We start from the raw sequence: 20,768 nt of genomic DNA, 5'->3' as shown, positions 1-20,768 counted from the left end.
GCAAAAAGTGAAACTCTGTTGGGAGTTTCATTGGAACTGGAATTGAATCTGGTTGGGGAAAATTTTTTTCTTTTCTTTATGATATTGAGTCTTCCTATCTATGAACATAGTGTATCCCTACTTATAATTGTTTCTTCAATTCAGTAAGTTCAATAAAGATCAATAAAGAGTTTTCATAAAGATCTTCTATATCTTTTGTTAAATTAAGATATTTCAGAAGGAATAATGTTTGTCTTTATTATATTATCAAACCTTTTTATCTTTAAATTGCATTTAAAATATATTGTTGGTATATACAGTAATATGCTTTATTTTTGAATATTAATATCCAGCAAAATTGAGGAACTCTCACTTTTTCTTACATTTAGTTTTTAGTTCATATTAAGGCGATGAAAGCATATAATTTAAAGAGATGGGTGGTTGTATATTTGTTATGAGAAACAGAAACAGATGATTCTCTAATGTTTATTATGAAAAACAGCTTATTCTATTTCCTTCCTGACCCAGGCCTGACCAGGCAATTCCTTCTATCATTTTTCACTGATTATTTAAAACTTTATTTCCTTGTTTTTTTGTTTTGTTTTGTTTTGTCTTTTTACTCCCTTGTTTTTAAATAGCATGTATGTACTGTTAATTCTTAAGCTTTTGATTTAGGTATTGTTCTTTGACTTTCTGCTATGGAAGATGAGGATTTAGGTTTTTGGTTTTTGTTTTTACTCCCCTGCAACTACGCATGTATACCCCTCCCATTATCGTATTCTCCCGGTATAGTTATACATGATATTAATTACATCACTTGTATTATAATGTGTGTAAATTGTATTTACAACTGAACCAGGCGGTAACATACAATTACTTTCATTTTTTCTGCACAGTTTTTTTTTTTTTTAACAACTGTGTTGTATTTGTTCTTTGGTTTGCCTCTTAGTTTTGTATGTATGATCTATGTGATTATCTCCTAAAGAAACACCATACTCTCTACCAATTCAATACATCTATTCTCAAGATATTCTATTACTTTCTGAAATACTCTAATTTGAACTGTTTGCCATCTGCCTGTAGCCAACGGTCCATCTTAGGATTTTCCTTCACCTGTCTGGGGATTTCCTTGGCTGCTCTCACATTTGATCACCAGTCCCCTGTACCCCATGTCTTTTTTTTTTTCTATTTATTTTGGTGGAGCACATTCTCCCATAGTTTCCTGAGAACAGGAACATAAAAAGATAAATTCTCTAGGCCTTCGAGCTTCTGCAGTTTCTCTTCAATGTGTTTAGATGTGAATTTTAAGTTTTTTTTTTTAACATTTATTTATTATTGAGAGACAGAGAGACACAGAGCATGAGCAAGGGAGGGGCTGAGAGACGGGGAGACACAGAATCTGAAGCAGGGTCCAGGCTCTGAGCTGTTAGCACAGAACCCGGCACAGGGCTCCAACTTACAAACTGCGAGATCATGACTTGAGCTGAGGTCGGTCACTTAACCAACTGAGCCACCCAGGCGCCCCATGGATGTGAATTTAAAAAAAAACTTCTCCTGAGAGGGACTTGTACTTCCTGGATCTAATAATTCATTTTTAAAAAAATGTTTATTTATTTTTGAGAGAGGGAGAAAGAGTGCAAGCTGGGGAGGGGCGGTGAGAGAGGGAGACAGAGGATCTGGACCGGGCTCTGTGCTAACAGCAGAGAACCTGATGAGGAGCTCAAACTCATGAACTGAGAGATCATTACCTGAGCTGAAGTCAGACGCTTAACTGACTGAGTCACTCAGGCGCCCCAAGAATTTATATTTTTTTTAATAAATTCTGGACAATTCTTACTCTCATCTCTTTGAATATTGCCTGTTCTCATTCTCTTTATTCTTGCCTTCTGGAACTCAGATTTGATGCATGAACCTTCTTATTTCAATATCTACATCCCTTAAATTCTTTTATATTTTCCATGTTTTTCTCTCTCTTTAGCAGTCTAGATAATTTCTTCAGATCTATATGCCCTTTTGCGATTTCTCTTTTCTAGATGTCTGTTAAATCTGCCCATTCAGGGGGTGCCGGGGTGGCTCAGTCAGTTAAGTGGCTCAGGTCATGATCTCAGGGTTCACAAGTTCAAGCCCTGCATCTGGCTCTGTGCTGACAGCTTCCAGAGTCTGCTTTGGATTCTGTGTCTCCCTCTCTCTTTCTCTCTCTGCCCCTCCCCTGCTTGCACTCTGTCTCTCTCAAAAATAAATAAACATTAAAAAATTAAAAAAAAATCTGCCCATTCAGTTTTTAATTTCAAAGGCTAAAATTTTAATTACTGTAAGTTTTATTTGGTGCTTTAAAAAATCATACAGGTCGGGGCGCCGGGGTGGCTCAGTCGGTTAGGCGGCTGACTTCAGCTCAGGTCATGATCTCGCAGTTCGTGAGTTCAAGCCCCGCATCCAGCTCTGTGCTGACAGCTCAGAGCCTGGACCCTGCTTCAGATTCTGTGTCTCCTCCTCTCTCTCTCTCTGCCCTCCCCTGCTCATGCTCTGTCTCTATCTCTCAAGAATAATAAATAAACAAAAAAAAATTAATTAAAAAATCATACAGGTCTTTTTTTTTTTTTTATAATATGGGTTTTTTTTTTTCCTGCTTATTTTATACTTTGTATGTGATAGTTTGACTCTCTGATGTTCTTGGGGTCTAATTCTGCTCATTTTCATGGAGTTCTTATAATTTTGGATTGTCAACTCATCTTCAGGACAGGGTTATCTACTGGTGTACCACATGGGCTAGGCTAAGGATATATTCTTCTGGAGACATTATATTTCTTTTTTTTTAATTAAATTTAATTTTTTTAATTAAAAAAATTTATATCCAAGTTAGTTAGCATATAGTGCAACACTGATTTCAGGAATAGATTCCTTAATGCCCCTCACCCATTTAGCCCATCCCCCCTCCCACAACCCCTCCAGTAACCCTCAGTTTGTTCTGTCTATTTAAGAGTCTCTTATGTTTTGTTCCCCTCCCTGTTTTTATATTATTTTTGTTTCCCTTTCCTTATGTTCATCTGTTCTGTGTCTTAAAGTCCTCATATGAGTGAAGTCATATGATATTTGTCTTTCTTGGACCAACTAATTTCGCTTAGCATAATACCCTCTAGTTCCCATCCACGTAGTTGCAAATGGCAAGATTTCATTCTTTTTGATTGCCGAGTAATACTCCATTGTGTAGATATACCATATCTTCTTTATCCATTCACCCATCGATGGACATTTGAGCTCTTTCCATACTTTGGCTATTGTTGATAGTACTGCTATAAACATGGGGGTGCATGTGCCCCTTCGAAACAGCACACCTGTATCCCTTGGATAAATACCTAGTAGTGCAATTGCTGGGTCCTAGGATAGTTCTATTTTTAATTTTTTGAGGAACCTCCATACTGTTTTCCAGAGTGGCTGCACCAGTGTGCATTCCCATGGAGACATTATCTTTCCATGGGCACTCAGAATAGCATTGGTCTACAACTGTTTCTGTTAATTTCACAGCTTTGGGTTACTTGGACCACATGTGTAATATCACTTTGAACCTAAAGCCCAGTGAAGGCAGGGCTACTTTTATGAATTTTCAGAGGGGATTTTTTTGTCCTCTGTTGGACCCAGACCAAGATGACCTTATCTTCTGTGTGAGTGGGAGACTTTTTTTTTTTTTTTGATGCACCATTTCATTGGAGTCTTTTGGTGTCCCAGTTCTGTGAAGAAGCTTGTCTCCTGCTCTGGCCTGAACACCAGCACCTAAGTCCCTGGTTCGCTGAGTTCGGCTATGTCCTCTTCCCTGCCCACCTCTCCACTTTGGGCCCCAGCTGCTCCTGCTCTGGTTTCTAGTTCCCTCTATTTGGGGGCTCTGCTATTCCCTTTATTCTCTTGCAAGCCCCACCAGGCTGTGAAAAGGAAGTTGGTTATACCTGATCCAGCATTTCTGGGTGTTTTGTAGTAGGGGGTTTTCAGGCCGTGTTGGTCCATAGTATTGCCATTTGTACTTTTAAACCTAGAGATAAAGGGGTCATGGGAGTTTCAATGAGGGAAATTCCATCTGGCTGGGAGGATCTAGGGAAGATGAATGTCCAAGGATAGTGTCCTGGGAGGGGGGCACAGCAGGTGCAAAAGCACAGAGGCAGGAAGTGAGTGTGCACGCATGGAGGAAAGCACGTAGCTCTCTTTTGCTGAGAATGTCTGTGGAAGGGAAAAGTGAGGTTGGAGCCGGCCCCGGAGCAGCAGGGAGCTGTTAAAGCCTCACAGCATGGAACGCCGTGATCACAAGCTTCGATTCAGGAAGTTTAAACTGGAAGCACATCCAGGATGAATGGGTGTGGGGAGCAGCAGGAGGGAGAGGGGTTTGGACTTGGAAAGGTACTCCTGGAGGCTGTGGAGATAGCCCAGGGGATGGGTTGTGAGGCCTGAATGAGGTAGTGGGGGTAGAAAGGAGGCAATCCCTGGGATAGAGGGTGCGATAGACTTGGCTGAACCAGATAAATAAATCTGGGTCAAGAGCTGGGGGTGGAGGGGGGTGGAATAGAAGAAAAGCTAGGCAAGCACATTATCTGGATCCTAGGAAATGTCAACAATGATCTGAGCTGCGTTCTGCCTTTTAAGATTATTCAGATACTGCCCACAAATGCTAACACATAGTTCATCTTGCAGTATGTAAACTAGAGATGTTTTTAGGCCACTTGATGAATAGTCGTCTTTGGATGAGAGACAGCATGTTCCAGCAGAGCTCCCGGAAGTGAGTTGGGATATGTTTGCCTTTCCTAGAACCTGCTGACATGGCTGAACATGGGACTGATGAGCCGTCCTCCAGTACAGGGAGTCCCGACGGAGAAGGTCGGGACTCTGGGGACAGATTGTTGCTGCATCAGAGGCTGGCTGTCAGAGAGCTCATTGACACCGAGGCCTCCTACCTGCACATGCTCCAGCTCTGTGCCTCAGACATCAGGAGCCGCCTGCAGCAGGTACCTGGGTGAGGCTGCGCACAGCCTCCCTTTACAGGGGCAAACGTGGGTCCTGGCTTCTGAGACTGCACGTCTGTTCCCGGGGCAGGCTTGATGGAGGGGAAGGCGTGACGGGCGTGAAGTCACCTGGATGTAAGCCCCGGTACTTCCCTTTATTGGCCATGCCACCTCCAGCAAAGCCTTTAACACATTGAAGCCTCCGTGTATTCATCTGCTGAATGGAGAGGAGTGATCGCCTCAGAGAATTAAATGAGCTAATGGATAAAATAGCCCTTTATCAGATTTAGAACAGATTGCTTAAAGTGACCTATACTATTTTTAAAAAAATGTTTATGTGTTTATTTTTGAGACAGAGTGTGAGTGCATGTGAGCAGAGGGGAGAGGGCAGAGAGAGGGGGTGGGGTGGGGGTGGGGGGGAAGGTGGAGTGGCAGAGAGAATCCCAAACAGGCTCCTTGCTGTCAGTGCAGAGCCTGACAACGGGCTCGAACTCATGAACTGTGAGATCATGACCTGAGCTGAAATCAAGAGTTGGATGGTTATCTGACCGTGCCCCACCAGGCGCTCCCAAAACTGACCTATATTCTAATTGTCTCATTTAGGAGATGGTAACCTGGAGAAGTTTTCACTATGATGGGTTTTTACATCTTTTTTTCTCCTGATTTCAGAAATAATACAGGCTCTCTTTATAAGATTTTAAGAATCCCTTAGCATGTAAGCTCAGTTAGGGCAATGCCTGTTTAGTTCAATATATCCCCCAGTTCTAGACACATAAATAGTAGGCTTCAGTTCATTTTTTCTTGAATGAATGAAATACTCAAGTAGGAAATGTGGAAGGTGAAAGGCCTCTCATATTTTACCCTCCAGAAATGAGGATTTTTCTCTGTAGGCATTAAACAAAAAATATAGATTGTTACGTACTCTAACAAAAATAAGAGCCTACTCTAGATATTTTTCTACAGTTAGCTTTTCCTACTTGATTTTGCATTCAGGATAGACACACACACGCACACACACACACACACACACACACACAATGTCCTGTATGTGCCTGTGCACATATATAGATGTCCTGCATTCTGTCTCACGGTGGTACCACCAGTTAATAGTGGCTGGAGTTCAGAATACATTTCAAGGTAATGGTGGGGGGGGGCAAGTATATCAGAGCTCGAAGGAAGTCCAGCTTCCCACCCTTATATGACAGATGGGGAAACTGAGAGCAGAAAAATGATAGCTTCCAGCAAATCTAGGGGAAAAAAAGCCCAGTTCAGCTTTCATTCCATGCTGAGCACTCCATCCCTTCCTGTTTCCCCAGAGTGATAAGAGTACCTAATTTATACCTAATTTATAAAATTTTTCTAAGCCTTGCAGACATTCCACTGGGGCGGTCTCCCCAAGAGTCATAGGCCCCTGATGGTGTGAATGTTCTGGACTGCTCTCCAAAGCCCATGAATAGAGCCACTCAGCCCAAATCCCAGATACTCCTATGGCTCCTTTGTTTCTTCTAGCTGCCCCAGGGAGACCTGGATGTCCTGTTCTCAAACATCGATGATGTCATTGAAGTGAACAGCAAATTTCTTCACGATCTCCAAGAGACAGCATCCAGGGAAGACGAACAAGTGCACTCAATTGGTAAGCAAAAGACAAGGCAGCTGTCAGCCTCAGATTCCCACGGAATTGTCCTCAGCATGTGGGCATTGCTGAACTGCCTCCAGAATTCCAGGGAAATGCAAACCAATGGGAGCTTCTTTTGGGGATTCCTGAAACACAGCGTGTCAGAGCTGGTAGGACTCTCAGATAATGTCCAGCCCAGTCCCATCACTTTACAGAAGAGAAGACCGGGGCCCAGAGACAGGGAGAAACTAATGGGTCAGTGGCCTGGCTGAGCTTTTCGTTATTTACTAGACGCAGTTATTTACTGAGCACCTGCCGATCCCTGTGCTATGTGCTGGCATCACAGTATCAACAAGCGAGTCCACGTTCCCACTCTGAAAGGTCTGGCAAGTTAGAGTGACGGAAGATAAACAGATAAATAAGAGAATTTTAGGTAACAATTTGTAATTTGAAGAAAAACAGTTGTAGTAACTTTGGGGCATGAGAGCAGTCCTCCTGAGAAGGGGACATTTGAGCTGAGACCTGACTATTGGGAAGGAGACAGCTCTGAGATCTGGAGGGAGAGCAGAGAGAGTGGCTGTGCAAAGGCCCTGAGACAGGGATGAGCCTAGAATGTTGGGAGGACGGACGGAAAGAAGGCTGGCGTGGCTCCAGGGGAATTAGTGAGGAGAGTGTGTTAGGGGATAAGGTGGAAGAGGCAGAGAAGGACCAAATCACATAGGGCCTTCTAGGCCATGGTAAGGAGTTTGGATTTTACTCCGAGTGTGTGGAGAAACCATTGGCCAGTTTTGAGCGGGAAAGTGATATGGTCCGATTCACGCTTTTCAAAGACCTCTTTGGCCCTTGTGGACACTGGGTTGTGAGAGGTGGCGACAGTGGAACCATGAGACCAGCGGGAGCCTTCCTGTCGCCCAGCTGAGAGATGGTGGGAGTGTACTCATTCTGGAACGGTTAGGATGACTGTAGGGCATGAAGAAGGAGGGACAAGGGGGTATAAACCTCATACCCGTGTTCCCTCATTCTCTTCTCATCTGCTGCCCTGGGGTCACTTGACAAAACTTGTAGGTCAGGGGTTTTTGAGTGGAGTTGGGGGAAGGCAGAGGAGAGTAGGAGGGGGGGGACACCCAGCACCGTGACCACCCTAGTGGCCTTTTACATCCCCAATCTTCTACCCTTTCCTAGACATGATGGGGCTTAAAAATAACAAACATCCAATTTTTAAAAAATGTGTTTATAATTATTTTTGTAAATGTTTATTTTAGAGAGAGAGTGTGAGGGGGAAGGGGCAGAGAGAGGGTGGTGGGGACTGAGGATCCGAAGCACGGAGAGCCCAGTACAGGGCCCAAACTCACAAACTGCGAGATCATGACCTGAGCCGAAACCAAGAGTCAGATGCTTAACTGACTGAGCCACCCAGGTACCCCACAAATATACAAATTTTGTAGAAATCCTACTTTCTGAGTGTTTACTAAATGCTTTGCATTGTCCTGATGTACATGTATTAACTCATTTAATCTTCACAACCACCCCGAAAGGTAGCTGCTGTTATCTCATTGTGCAGTTGAGGAAACAGAGGCACAGAGAGACGAACTAACCTGCTCAAGGTCATTTGGCTAATGACGGAGCCGCGATTTGAATTCGGGCAGTTGGTCTCCAGAGCCAGTGCTCTCAACTACTGCCCCCAATAGCTTCAATGTAGCAGATATGGGATTAAAGCCTGTGTGTCGCGTATTTATTCTTCCCTTGAAAATAGAGTTCCTGGGGCGCCTGGGTGGCTCAGTCCGTGAAGCGTCCGACTTCGGCTCAGGTCATGATCTCATGGTCCGTGAGTTCGAGCCCGTGAGTTCGAGCCCCACGTCGGGCTCTGTGCTGACAGCTCGGAGCCTGGAGCCTGCTTTGGATTCTGTGTCTCTCTCTCTCTCTGACCTTCCCCCGTTCATGCTCTGTCTCTCTCTGTCTCAAAAATAAATAAACATTAAAAAAAAAATTAAAAAAAAAAAAGAAAATTAAAAAAAAATAGAGTTCCTTATTAAAACAGCAATGTGAATGAGTTACTATTTACTCAAAAAGACGGATGAATACAAAATTAAAGAACAAGATTTTTTTTTTAAGTACCTGGGAAGCTATTCTCAACTTTTATCATTTTGTCCTTGTTTCTGTTACTAATCACCACCTGCTTGAGTGGGAATCAGTATAGCCTCAGGCCAAAGACACTCTTAAGGGGCTGCAGACTCTGAGGTTAGGTTCTTCTGTTGCTATGGGCTTGAGGTTTGATGTGGTGCTTTGTTTAAGGGTCCTTGCCTGCCAGTCTCTGCCTTCCTGCTTGACTGGCAGCAAAGAGTCAGAGTCAGGATGTCACTTTGTTTCCCGACCACACCTGGTGACAACTCCATTCCCTGCCTTCCTAGTAGAGTTGCCAGATGAAATACATGTGCCCAATTAACATATCTTTTTCTTATACTTACATATTTATATATTTGAGAAAGAGAGAGCGAAAGAGAGCACACTCAAAGCAAGGGGAAGGGCAGAGAGGGAGGGAGAGAGAGAATCCCACGCAGGCTCCATGCTGCCAGTGCAGAGCCTGACGCAGGGCTCGGACCTATGAACTGTGAGACGACAACCCGAGCCGAAATCAAGAGTTGGGCACTCACCCGGCACCCCTACAGGTACCCAATTACATTTGAACTTCATGTAACCAGTGAGTAATTTTTTTTAGTATCAGGATGTCCCATGCAACCTTCGGGATATACTTATACCAAAAATTTATTCATTGTTTACCTGAAATTTAAATTCCACTGAAATGTAGTCCTATATTTTTCCCCCTCTAATTTGGCAGTCCTATTTCCCGACTGTAGAGTCTACACAGAATAGCCTCCTCGTCCGCTGCCCATTGTGGTTAGCAAAAAAAGAGGCACAAAGAATCCATGTGGCTTTTCTTCTCTTTGGTGCATTCTGTGCTGGGTCAAGACTGCCCTGGCTTCTGCCAGCTCTTTATTCCCAGTCCAGCCCCCACGCCTTGCTATGCTAGGATCGCCTTTCTCGCAATCCTGTAGCCACAGCATTTTAAGAGAGTTTGGGCCTCAAGCATGACTGTCTTTAACAGGCTTTTTTCCTCCCAGATGACTTAGGTCCCCTGTCATTACGAACGATTCCAACACAACTCCGACGTTCCCAGGGGGCCCTCCCAGGGTGGTCTCACGACAGGGCACCATGCTGTAGCTCAGTGCAGTCCCATAGAAATGTCATTCCAGCCACACATTTATTTGAAAACTTTTGAGAAGCTACATTTGAAAAAACTTGAAGAAGCAGGTGCAGTTACTTTTAACGATATATTTGATTTTATCCCAGTATGTCCGCAGACTAACATTTCAACATACAGTCAATATAAAAATTATTCATGACATATTTTACTTTTTTTTTTTTTTTTTTGGGTACTAAGCCTTTGAAATTGGTGTCTTTTACAATGACAGCACATCTCAATTGGGATCCTGAAATTTCAAGTGCCCAAAAGCCACATGTGGATGGTGACTGCTGTATCTGGGCAGTGCAGGTCTAACAGTTTGGAGTCTTGACTGGCAAGGCTGTGTCACCCACAAGTCCCTTCATGTCTCTGAGCCTCAGTTTTTGCCTCTTTGAAATGTGCCAGCCGCGACTCTGAGTACCTAACATGTACGAGCTCTTTCATTTCACGATGCTGTTACTTGCTGATGACTATTTTTACTGTCCCCATCTTACTAAAGAAGAACCTGAGACCCGAGTGGCAGGGCTTGTCAAGGCTGAACAAGAGTCCTAACTCTTGACCGTCCTGCCTCCCTTTTTTTTTTTTTTTCCTTTCTGACGGATCCTAGGTCTCGGCAGAGTAGTCTTTTGATACTGGGAGGAACTTTTTCACTACTGTGACTTCTTTGCAATCTGTGACCACAGGACAAGAGGGAAAGAAGTTAAGTCTTTACTTTCCTATTCCTAGCATTCCTGCTCCTTTGGCTAGCTCTGCTTTCTGGGAGTTTGCCTTCCTCTGCCATTCAGTTACTGGAATGCCCCGGCCCTGGTCACACTGGCTCTGATACAGTTTCTTTGCTCTCAGTCACATGCCTGCCGACGCACCCAGGTTCAGAAGAATGTGGGAACCGCCCTAGATTTTAAGGCTACGCCCAGGCTGTCTCTTAGCAGGGATGATCTCTGCAGTTGGCTGATCTCCCGGCGTGCAGATTCTCCCTGGCTGCAGCTTTGTGTACTCTTTTCCCTGTTCCCCCTCCTTCTGGGGGTTCTCCTGAGGGAGTTCTCTCTGGAGACTGGCTGGACCAGCATTGGAGAGGAGGACCGGTCCTGGGTGGCAGTCTCACTGTGGGCGTCTTTGCCGAGGGCTGGACCACGCTGGGCTAGGCACCAGCCCGTGTGTCCCCATGTGACTCCGTGGGGGGCTTGGTCGAGGTCAGGGGCCCAACCTGTACCTTCAGCAGACAGTAGGGTCAGCTGGGCTTCCTGTGGTCCACGGCTCCCCACCCACTTTCGTGGCTAATATATTTGTCTTCATCCTTGCCACTTCCCCCTAGATGGACAACCAAAGACTCTTCTGGGTACTTGAGGTAGCTAGCGTTCTCACAGCCATTCCTATTACCGCTTTTAACTCCTAGTTTAGTCTCAACATACTACAGCTAGTATAGATCTTTTTTTTAATGAATAGACTTTACTTTTTGGAGTACTTTCAGGTTTGCAAAAAAATTAAGGGGAACGTACAGAGAATTCTCATATAGTCCCATTCCCCCAACCCCAGAATTTTGTAGTTTCCCTGCTCTAAAAATCTTCCTATTCATCCCTCTCCCTCCCCTCCCCCCTGGGAAAACACTGATCTTTTTGCTGTCTCCATAGTTTTGCCTTTTCCAGAGTGTCCTATGGCTGGAGTTGTGCAGTACACAGCCTTCACAGAGTGGCTCCTTTCACTTAGCAATGTGCATTTAAGCTTTCTCCTTTTCCTGTTTAGATAGCTCATTTCTTTCCTTTTTCTTTTTTTAATCACTGAATGATATTCCATTGTATGGACATAGCACAGTTTATGCATTTACTTCCTGAAGTACATTTTTAGTAACTTCCAAGTCTAGGCAGTTATAAATAAAACCGTTATAAACCTTTGTGTGCAGGGTTTTTTAAAAATCACTTTTTTATTTTTTATTAAAAAAATTTTTTTTAACGTTTATTCATTTTTGAGAGACACAGAGAGAGACAGAGCATGAACAGGGAAGGGGCAGAGAGAGAGGGAGACACAGAATCTGAAACAGGCTCCAGGCTCTGAGCTGTCAGCACAGAGCCCGACGCGGGGCTTGAACTCACGGACTGCGAGATCATGACCTGAGCTGAAGTTGAACGCTGAACCGACTGAGCCACCCAGGTGCCCCTTTTTAAAACTCACTTTTAAACTTTTTTCTATAGTGGTAAAATACACATAGCATGAAATGTACCATTTTACACATATTTAAGTATGAGTCCAATGGCGTTAAGTACCTTCACATTGTTGTGCAACCATAAGTACTGCCCTTCTCTGGAACTACTTCCTCACCCTGAACTGAAACTCTGTCCCCATCAAATAATAACCAGCCCCTGGTCACTTCTAGTTTACTTTCTGTCTCTGTGAATTTGACTACTCTAGGTAACTCACAAAAGGGGGATCCTACAATAATTTGTCCTGTCGTGTTTGGCCTTCAGCATAATGTCTTCAAAATTCTTTTTAAACTTTTTAAATCTTAAAAAATGAATCTTAAAATCAGCTTAGACTTACAGAAAAGTGGCAAAAATAATGCAGAGGTCCTAAATAACCCTCGATACAGCGTCCCCTAATTTTAACATCTCAGACAGTCACAGTACAGATGTTGAAACCAGGAAATTAACAGCATTGGAACACTATTGACTCTCCTGACCTCACTCACGTTTTGACAGCATACCTATAAACGTCCTTTTTCTGGCCCGGGATCTAACCTAAGGTGCCACATTTCATTTTATTGTGATGTTCCCTTAGACTTCTTTAGTCTGTCTGTCTTTTGGGACCATAACACTTCGGAAAGTCCAAGCCAGATTTATAGTATATCCCTCAATTTGAGGGTTTCAGTTGTTAAAACTAAAAAGATTTTATAGATTTTGTAAAATTTTATAGATGTATCGTTTATATTTTATAAATTATAAATATTTTATAAACACTTTATATTTCATTCTTAAATTGAGGTTGGACATTTTTGGCAATAAGATCATGGTTAACGTCCTGTCCTTCTTAGTGGCTCAGAACAGGGGCACATGATGTTTCTATATGTTATTACTTAAAATATTGTTAATTTTGATCACATGATTGATAGAAGATAGTGTCTTCTGTGTTTTTCCTCTACAAAGTTACAATTTTTCCATTACAACTAGTAAATATGGAGAAAAACTTTTATATTACACAAATGTTCTATTTCATTTCAAACTTAATTTTAAGTAAGCATTAATTTTAGCATCCATCAGTGGTTCTGCCCTGCAGTAATTATTACTGGTGGTCTTGTGGTAATTTTCTATTTCCCTTATTCCTTCTACATTTATTAATTGAAATTTTTCTATAAGCAAGAACTGTCCTTTCTTGCCCATTCATTTATTCAGTTATTTATATCAGTATGGACTCTTGGACTTTTTATATATATTTTATTTATTTATATATTTATTTATATATGGACTATATATTTTATATTATATATATTATATATATATTATATATATAATATATATATTCTTGCTCAGATTATGCCAGTGCTGGCCGTTGAGAGCTCCTTCACATTGGCTCCTGTGTCCTTTCTGTATGCCTCCAACAATTTTTGAGCACACCCTTACTTTCAGACACCACAAGACGTTCCAGGTTCATCTTGTACTTCCCTGTCCCATCCTTGGAATCAGCCATTTCTCCTAGGAGCTCTGGTTCCTATTTTGGCGGAATGGTATTTAGACACCAAGTTCTAGGCTCTAGGTATGCTCATTGCCCCTGGGGTGTCATTACCCTCTCAACTAATAGAGCTGGGAAATATATGTGTGTATACTAATGTGTGCATATGTACTTATCTACATTTCTTTCTATCTCTATCTTTTCTATCTATCTATCTATCTATCTATCTATCTATCTATCTTTATATATTTAAGACCATGAGTTTGTACTGATACCTACAATTCCAGTCCATCCAGTCCATGCTCCCTCTCATCCCTACTATCGTATCCTGTTCCCTCATTCTTTCCACCCCATTCCATCCACCTGCTGCAGTAACCAACCTCATAAATTTCTGATTTAAAAATTTGGAATGCTCCACAGACTTGCCTTTTATTCTTGTGCATTAACCTTCTCCATATTATTCCAACTTTGGTATATGTGCTGCTGAAATTGAGCACTAGAGTAATCTATTTAAAACAGAAAGCAGATCGCCCCTGTTCAGACCCCTCTGGTTGCTTCTTACCACCATTAGAATTAGAATAAAATCCAAACCCCTTATCCCACCTTACCTACTTACTGTGAGGCCCTCTGGGATCTGACTTGTGTTTTCTGTTTATTTTCTCTGCTTTCTGCTCTTGTTCACTCTGCTCTGGCTATTCTTCCCCCTCTTGCTCCTGCCCTTATGCCAAGTGCTCTCCTGCCTTAAGCCCTTTGGATTTTTTCCCCCTAAACCTGGATTGCTGTTCCCACCACACACTCCCAGGGCCATGTGCTTCTGGTCTCTGATAAGCATGCACATCTTCATGGAGGCCTTCCTTAAATAGCTCTCCTGCTACTTTCTAATGTTTTGTTTTGATTTTTGGTAACAAGAATCAGTATAACGTCATATATTCAATTTGACGAATATAATATATTTATTTACTGTCTCTCTTCCCCACTAGAATATAAGCTCCATGAGGCAGGGGCTTTGTTTTGTTCACAGAGCTTAGAAGAGTGCCTGGCATATAGTCCATAAATAAGCAGTCGGTAAATATTTGGTGAGTAAAGTTTGTGTCAGGTGTTTTTACATGTGTTATTTGATTTAATCCTCATAAAAAGACAATTGGAAGTGAATAATATTTTTATTCCAATCTATCGGTGAAAAAATGGAGGGTCCAGGAGGTCAAGTACTTGCCCTAGGGTATGCCCTTGGGGAAGGGTTGACCGGAGATCTGGCCCTCGTTCTCTCTGACTCCAGAGTCCATGTGTATGCTCTGCTTGCTATAGTGTGTCTTTGTAAACTGGGGGTTTGAAGTTGTACTTGCCATGTTGCATCCACGCGACTCCTGAAACAGAATGCTACAGGCACCAGTGACAGTTGCAACAAAGTTTATTACAATGAGAGGCAAGGCCGACCGATCGGGACCAACACTCTTGATAAGAGTGTGGCCCCGAACAGCTGGGGTACAGAGTTTTTAAAGCTGATCACATCGTTTTATCGTTATCTGGGAACAGAACAGAGAAACAGTTCCCAGATGAGTTAGAAACAGTTGCCAGATGAGTCAGAAACAGTTATCGAATGAGGTGATTATTTTAGACTTTCTGCCGCTAAGTTGCAACCAGTGGATCTCCTTGACCTTGTCTCTGATGCTCTTTTTTGAGCTTTTGTTTCCTTCATTGGTAAAGCCTGATTCACAAGAGTATGAAGTATGATTTACAAGAGTAAAAGCAAGGTTGTTATCTTTTGACCTTCAGTGTGAGAACAAAGTTGTTATCTTTCAAGCTAAGCGTTAGCCCTACAGTACAATTTAACCCTTACAGCCACACACAGTAATTGTCAAGATACAATTGTAAAGCTATAACACGAGTGTGTTTTATGAACTGTAAAGCACTGTACAGATAGGGGAATTATTAATATCGTTGCCATAATTATACCTACCATTTATTAAGACTCACAGTGCACCAGCCTGAGCCCTGTATCACCCTGTCACTTAATCCTTCTAGCAGCCTTTTGAACGTGAGATGAAAAAACGGAAGCTCAGGAAGAAGCGTGAACGTGCCCAAAGTGACAAAGCGGGTTAGGCCTAGCAGCCTCACTCCCGAGCCGAGGGCTTAGCTGTCTCTCTCAACACCTCCGTGTCCCAAGCAAGGGTACGGACAGACATGCCTCTGAGGGTTTCTTGTTGCTGTTTCATCACCAGGCAACTTATTCCTGGAATTCCAAGAGGAGCTGGAGCGAGTCTATAAGGTCTACTGTGCCAGCTACGACCAGGCCTTGCTGCTGGTGGAGACCTACCGGAAGGAGCCAGAGCTTCAGCGAGAGATCCAGGGCATCATTGAGGCAGCGGTGTAAGTAGTATGACCAGTGAGCACTCGTTTCCGCTGCCATTGACTCCGAGGTCAGGAGCCATTAAGGTCTCACCCCTCCTTGGTGCCGCTCATGCTGCTTCAGGAGTGTCTCAGTCAGGCGAGGCTGCAGAGACAAACAGCCCCCTTCCCCCCCCCCCCCCCCCCCCCGCTCTTGGTGGCTTCAAACAGCAAAGGTTTATGCCTTCCTTATGCGCCACTGCGGTTGACTTGAGGCCCTTGTTTGTGTCATCCTCACACTGGGGCCCAAGCTTGATGGGAGCCACTCTCTGGATTATTGCCAGTAACTGTGACAAAGGGAAAAGAGCTCTGCAGGGTCTAATGCTGGTAATTAAACGCTCCCGACCAGAAATGGTCTCTATCAGCTCTCGTGATCCGTGGGCCAGAACTAATCACGTGGCTTCATCCGACCACCAGGAGGCCAGGGCTTCTACCCTGCCATGTGTCCAGAGGTGGAAGAACAGAAACATGTGGCGAACAGCACTCGTGTCTACCGTAGGAAGGGCAGTGAGACGGTTGGAATTACGGGCTGTGGGACAGGACGGCAGTGGCACGAAGCTGGTTTGTATCACCCGGGAGGGCCTCTCTCCAGATAGCTGAAGACTGTCCCACGAAACAGGATCAGAACTGCCCTGGGTGGCTTCACTGCCCAGAGCTGGCCCCAGCGGGTGGAAGCTCTAGAAGGAAATATGTAGAGAACAAATATTTTTTTTTTAATTAAAATTTTGAATGGATAGCAGTTATGGTTCAGAAACTTAAAAGCATCCACATTTAGGCAGCCAAAAATTCTTCCCAACCCTGTCCCTTCCTCTACCCAAGTCCTACTCCCAGCCCCAGCATTAAGGTAGCCACTTTGAAATTGCTTATGGATCTTGGCAAAGTTCCTATGTGTGAGCACAAGCAAATACAAATATACACTATCATTTTACTGCCTTTTTAAAGAACGTCTGTATTTTTTTTCACTTACACTGTATCTTGGATAGCTTTCCATTTATTTGTTTAAAAATTTTTTTTTTTGTTTATTTATTTTTGAGAGACAGAGAGAGATAGAGTGCAAGTGGGAGAGCGGCAGAGAGCGAGAGGGAGACACAGAATCTGAAGCAGGCTCCAGGCTCTGAGCTGTCAGGACAGAGCCAGATGCGGGGCTCGAACTCACAAACTGTGAGATCATGACCTGAGCCAAAGTCGGATGCTTAACCAACCGGCCACCCGGGCGCCCCAATATCTTTCCATTTCAACACATACACATGTGATCCTGTGAATGGCATATCCTTCACCACATGGCTGTTTCCCAGTTTATTTAACTGGTCTCTGTTTTGTTTTGTTTTTTTATGTTTATCTATGTTGAGTGAGAGAGAGAGATGGAGTGAGAGAGCTCTGAGAGGGGGAAAGGCAGAGAGAGAGAGAGAAAGAGAGAGAGAATGAATCCCAGGCAGGCTTTGCTTCGTCAGCACAGAGCCCAACACTGGGCTTGATCTCACAAACTGTGAGATCATGACCTGAGCTGAAATAAACATTCAGACATTTAACTGACTGAGCCACCCAGGCACCCCTAACTGGTCTCTTATTAATGGACATTGGTTCACTTCTTTTCTTTTGATGTTACAGGTAGTGTTGAGTAATTATTTATGAGCATATGTCATTTTACTCAGGTACAGGTATTTCTGTGAGGTAAATTCCAGACATGGGTTGCTAGGTCAAAGATATTATGTATGGATAATTTTGATACTATTGCAAAATTTCCTTCTGTAGAGGCTACACCAAGTTGCATTCCCATGACCAAGGTAGGGGTGTCTGTTTCCTCATAGCCTCACCAGACTATGTTACTAAACTTTAGAATATTTGCCTCTGAGACAGGTGACAAATGGTGTCTCAGTGTAGTTTCATGTTGCATTTGCTTCTTGTGATTAAAGTTGGTCATCTCTTTGTATATTTAAGACTTGTTTATATTTCCTTGCCTGGGATTGTCCTGCTTCTTTTCTGTTTTACAAAGGCTTGTGTCTTCCCCAGGACAAGCTCACCAAATGGAGAGAGATGAAGGTTATTTTCTGGAAATCAGAATAGTGCAGGAGGAACAAAGGTTATTACCATTTCATCTTGCTTAGACATTCCCTTTACACCCAAGAGAAACACAGTATATAGATTTAGATCTTTCTCTCTCTTTTTTTTTTTTTTTTGAGAGATAGAGAGCAAGCAATAGGGATGGGTAGAGAGAGAGGGAGAGAGAGAGAATCCCAAGCAGTCTCCACACTGTCAGAGCAGAGCCCAACGCAGCCCTCGAACTCACGGACCATGAGATCATGACCCAAGCCAGAGTCTGGAGTCGGATGCTTATCCGACTGAGCCACCCAGGCGCCTCGATTTAGGTCTTTGAAGATGACGGTATCTCATGTGGAACCTCCTGCTACCTCCCCTCCTCCTCTCTCTTACCTTATGCCCTCAACCCCCCTGAAGCCTTCTTTTCAAGTACCCATGTCCTAGCCCCTCCCTGCCCCTCAAAACCTACATTCACTTCCTCCTTTGATTCATCCTTCCACGGGTCTTAACAAATTTAGGCTTTTGCAACGGTCACTAAATACATTTCAGTAGGAGAAAGGCAGATAACAGAAATGAGGGAAGCAAGGTGCCCGGTGTGAGGCAAAAGGGAGCAGTGGACACTGAGGCCAACCGGAGCCAACAGACCCTGTGGAGACAGTGGTTGCAGCCCACCTTCCACTGATTGTTGCTCTATCAAGTAGCTTTTGCTATGTAGCAGACCACCCCAGAATGGAATGGCTTAAGACAAACATTTGTTTGGCTCACGTTGTTGCCTGTTAGCAATGTAGCTGGGCTCAGTAAACCGTTCTGCCAGCCCTGGCCGAGCACCTTCACATGCCGGTGATCGACCGAAGGTCAGCTTTGCTGATCTTGGCAGGGCTCTGTCGTGCATCTGAGACACGTGAGCTGACTCAGCTCTGGCGGTACAGCCTCTCATCATCTGGCAGGTGGCCCAGGCTCGTTCACACGGTGGTCACAAGATAGAGAGAGGGAGAGAGCAGGAGGGAGGGAGAAGGATGGTGAGAGGGCAGGGCAGGCCTTTAGAGGTCTTGGCTGGGAATTGGCATGCTGCGACAGACCCAAGGGGTGGAAAAATAGAATAGAGGAGCTTCAAGGTCATATTCAGAGGGTGTGGATACAACCACCACCACCACAACAAAGGGTGCGAACACAGAGAGTAGAATGATTACAGCCCTATTTTACAAACCATCTGCCTCAAATGCCATGTAGGAATGAGATCCTCTGATTTTTCCAGAGAAGTCAGAAACTTTGATATAACGTCTCCCAGGCGCCAAATGCTGGCATCTAGCTCTGACATGTTAGAAGCACTGTTGGGGGGCCGTGGTTGGTACAGAGGCTGCTGTTTGTCGTGCCTTCCACACTCTGGTCTTTCCCAGGCAGGCCAGTCCAGACTTTTCTCATGGGCTCCAGTGCCACACTGCCCAGTAGTGGACCCGGCTCTGCTCCTAACTCACCTTGGTGAAGCCATTTCATGAATCAGAACCTAGTTTCCTTACTTAATGGGGGAGTAATAACTACACCTCATGGGGACACGGACTCATTGTACCCAAGTGACACTCTATGAACCCCAGCTCTCATCCTTGTCTTGGCTATCCTTGTCCCTTGAAACCACATCATGGCTCTCAGATCTAATGGTTCCAATGCTCCTTTTTTATAACAGACATTAAATTATTATCCTGAGGGGTGCCCAGGTGGCTCAGTCCGTTGAGCATCTGACTCTTGATGTCAGCTCAGGTCTGATCCCAGAGTCGTGGGATCGAGCCCCATGTTGGGTTCCACACTGAGCGTGGAGCCTGCTTAAGATTCTCCCTCTCCCTTTGCCCCTCCCCCCCACTAATATCCTGAAATATATTCTCGAAATCTACATATATATGCTACCTATATACAGACCTTAAAAAAAATCAATATAATGGCTCAAAATAAAAAGGAGAAGTAAAAGGAAAATAATGTCTAATCAAGTTATATGTATTTCGGTGTGCAAATACTTGGGCACCACTACCCTAGAAAATCTAATGAAGCAATCAGATGCTGGCACCTACTTATAATAAAATAAGTTTGGATTCAAGGAAAGGAAAGTCAGAAGCCATTCTGCATAAGAAAGAAGTAGGGAAAAAGGAGAGAGCAGAGAATGTGCGTCCCCTAGAATGACAAGTAGCAATGATAGCAAATTTGACTTCCCTGTGTATGACATGAAAAAGAAGGAAACGACATAGGTGATGTAGGGATAACATCACATCTGGGCGGGGGTGGGGGGGGCAGTGGAAGTGAGGAAGTATGATGTTCTTGCAGATGACCTGGGTCTTGTTTATGAAAGGTAGCATCATAATAATTTCCAGTGTTCTGGTAAGTGACTAGATGGAGTTCAGATCTCAGTTCTTGAAATCACAGCTCATTTTGAGGCATTCATTCAGTCTCTGAATGTTCAGAGGGACGTAGGAGACATAGCACTATTCTGCACAGTGTGGGACTGTTGTTGCAGATGTCCCGCTTCCCTGGTCCCTGCCCACTAAGTGCCTGTAGCTGCCTGGTGCCCGAAGGTTTCCACAGTGCCCCTCGGGGAGAGCCTCTGGTCCAGTGTTGCACCAGGGATGCCGTTCTTCCTGTCAGCATTGCTGTCTCCTCTCTCTTGAAACAATAATCCTGGCTTTCTTGTGCTTCTGCAGTCAAATGCTCTACCAATGAGCTATACCTGCTCTTGGCTTTCTTGTGCTTATGATCATGGGACTCTTTCCAGAGCTTAGCCATCCAGAATCCCCACACCGACCGTAAGTGGTTCTTTCTCGTCCGGATAGGATGGACCATCTGATCAGATTCTTTGTGATTCCAAAATGCATGCTGTCTCCTGCCCTTT

At 43.9% G+C, this 20,768-nt stretch overlaps 1 protein-coding gene across 5 annotated transcripts in view; it reads left to right on the top strand.

Annotated features, from left to right (window-relative positions):
- ARHGEF37 (Rho guanine nucleotide exchange factor 37) overlaps positions 1-20,768 on the top strand; it is a 104,505-nt gene that overhangs the window by 13,420 nt on the left and 70,317 nt on the right. For all 5 annotated transcript variants that reach the window (XM_053200416.1, XM_053200387.1, XM_053200397.1 and 2 more), the window contains exons 2-4: positions 4,768-4,964; positions 6,471-6,594; positions 15,694-15,841. In XM_053200416.1, coding sequence (XP_053056391.1) covers positions 4,779-4,964; positions 6,471-6,594; positions 15,694-15,841 — 458 coding nt within the window. In that variant the 5' untranslated portion in view covers positions 4,768-4,778. The remainder of the gene's footprint in view (positions 1-4,767; positions 4,965-6,470; positions 6,595-15,693; positions 15,842-20,768) is intronic.

The sequence above is a fragment of the Acinonyx jubatus genome, chromosome A1 (genome assembly GCF_027475565.1).
Source record: "Acinonyx jubatus isolate Ajub_Pintada_27869175 chromosome A1, VMU_Ajub_asm_v1.0, whole genome shotgun sequence".
NCBI lineage: Eukaryota > Metazoa > Chordata > Mammalia > Carnivora > Felidae > Acinonyx > Acinonyx jubatus.
The sequence above is the reverse complement of the archived record's forward strand: the minus strand, read 5'-3'. Positions and strand labels throughout refer to the sequence as shown.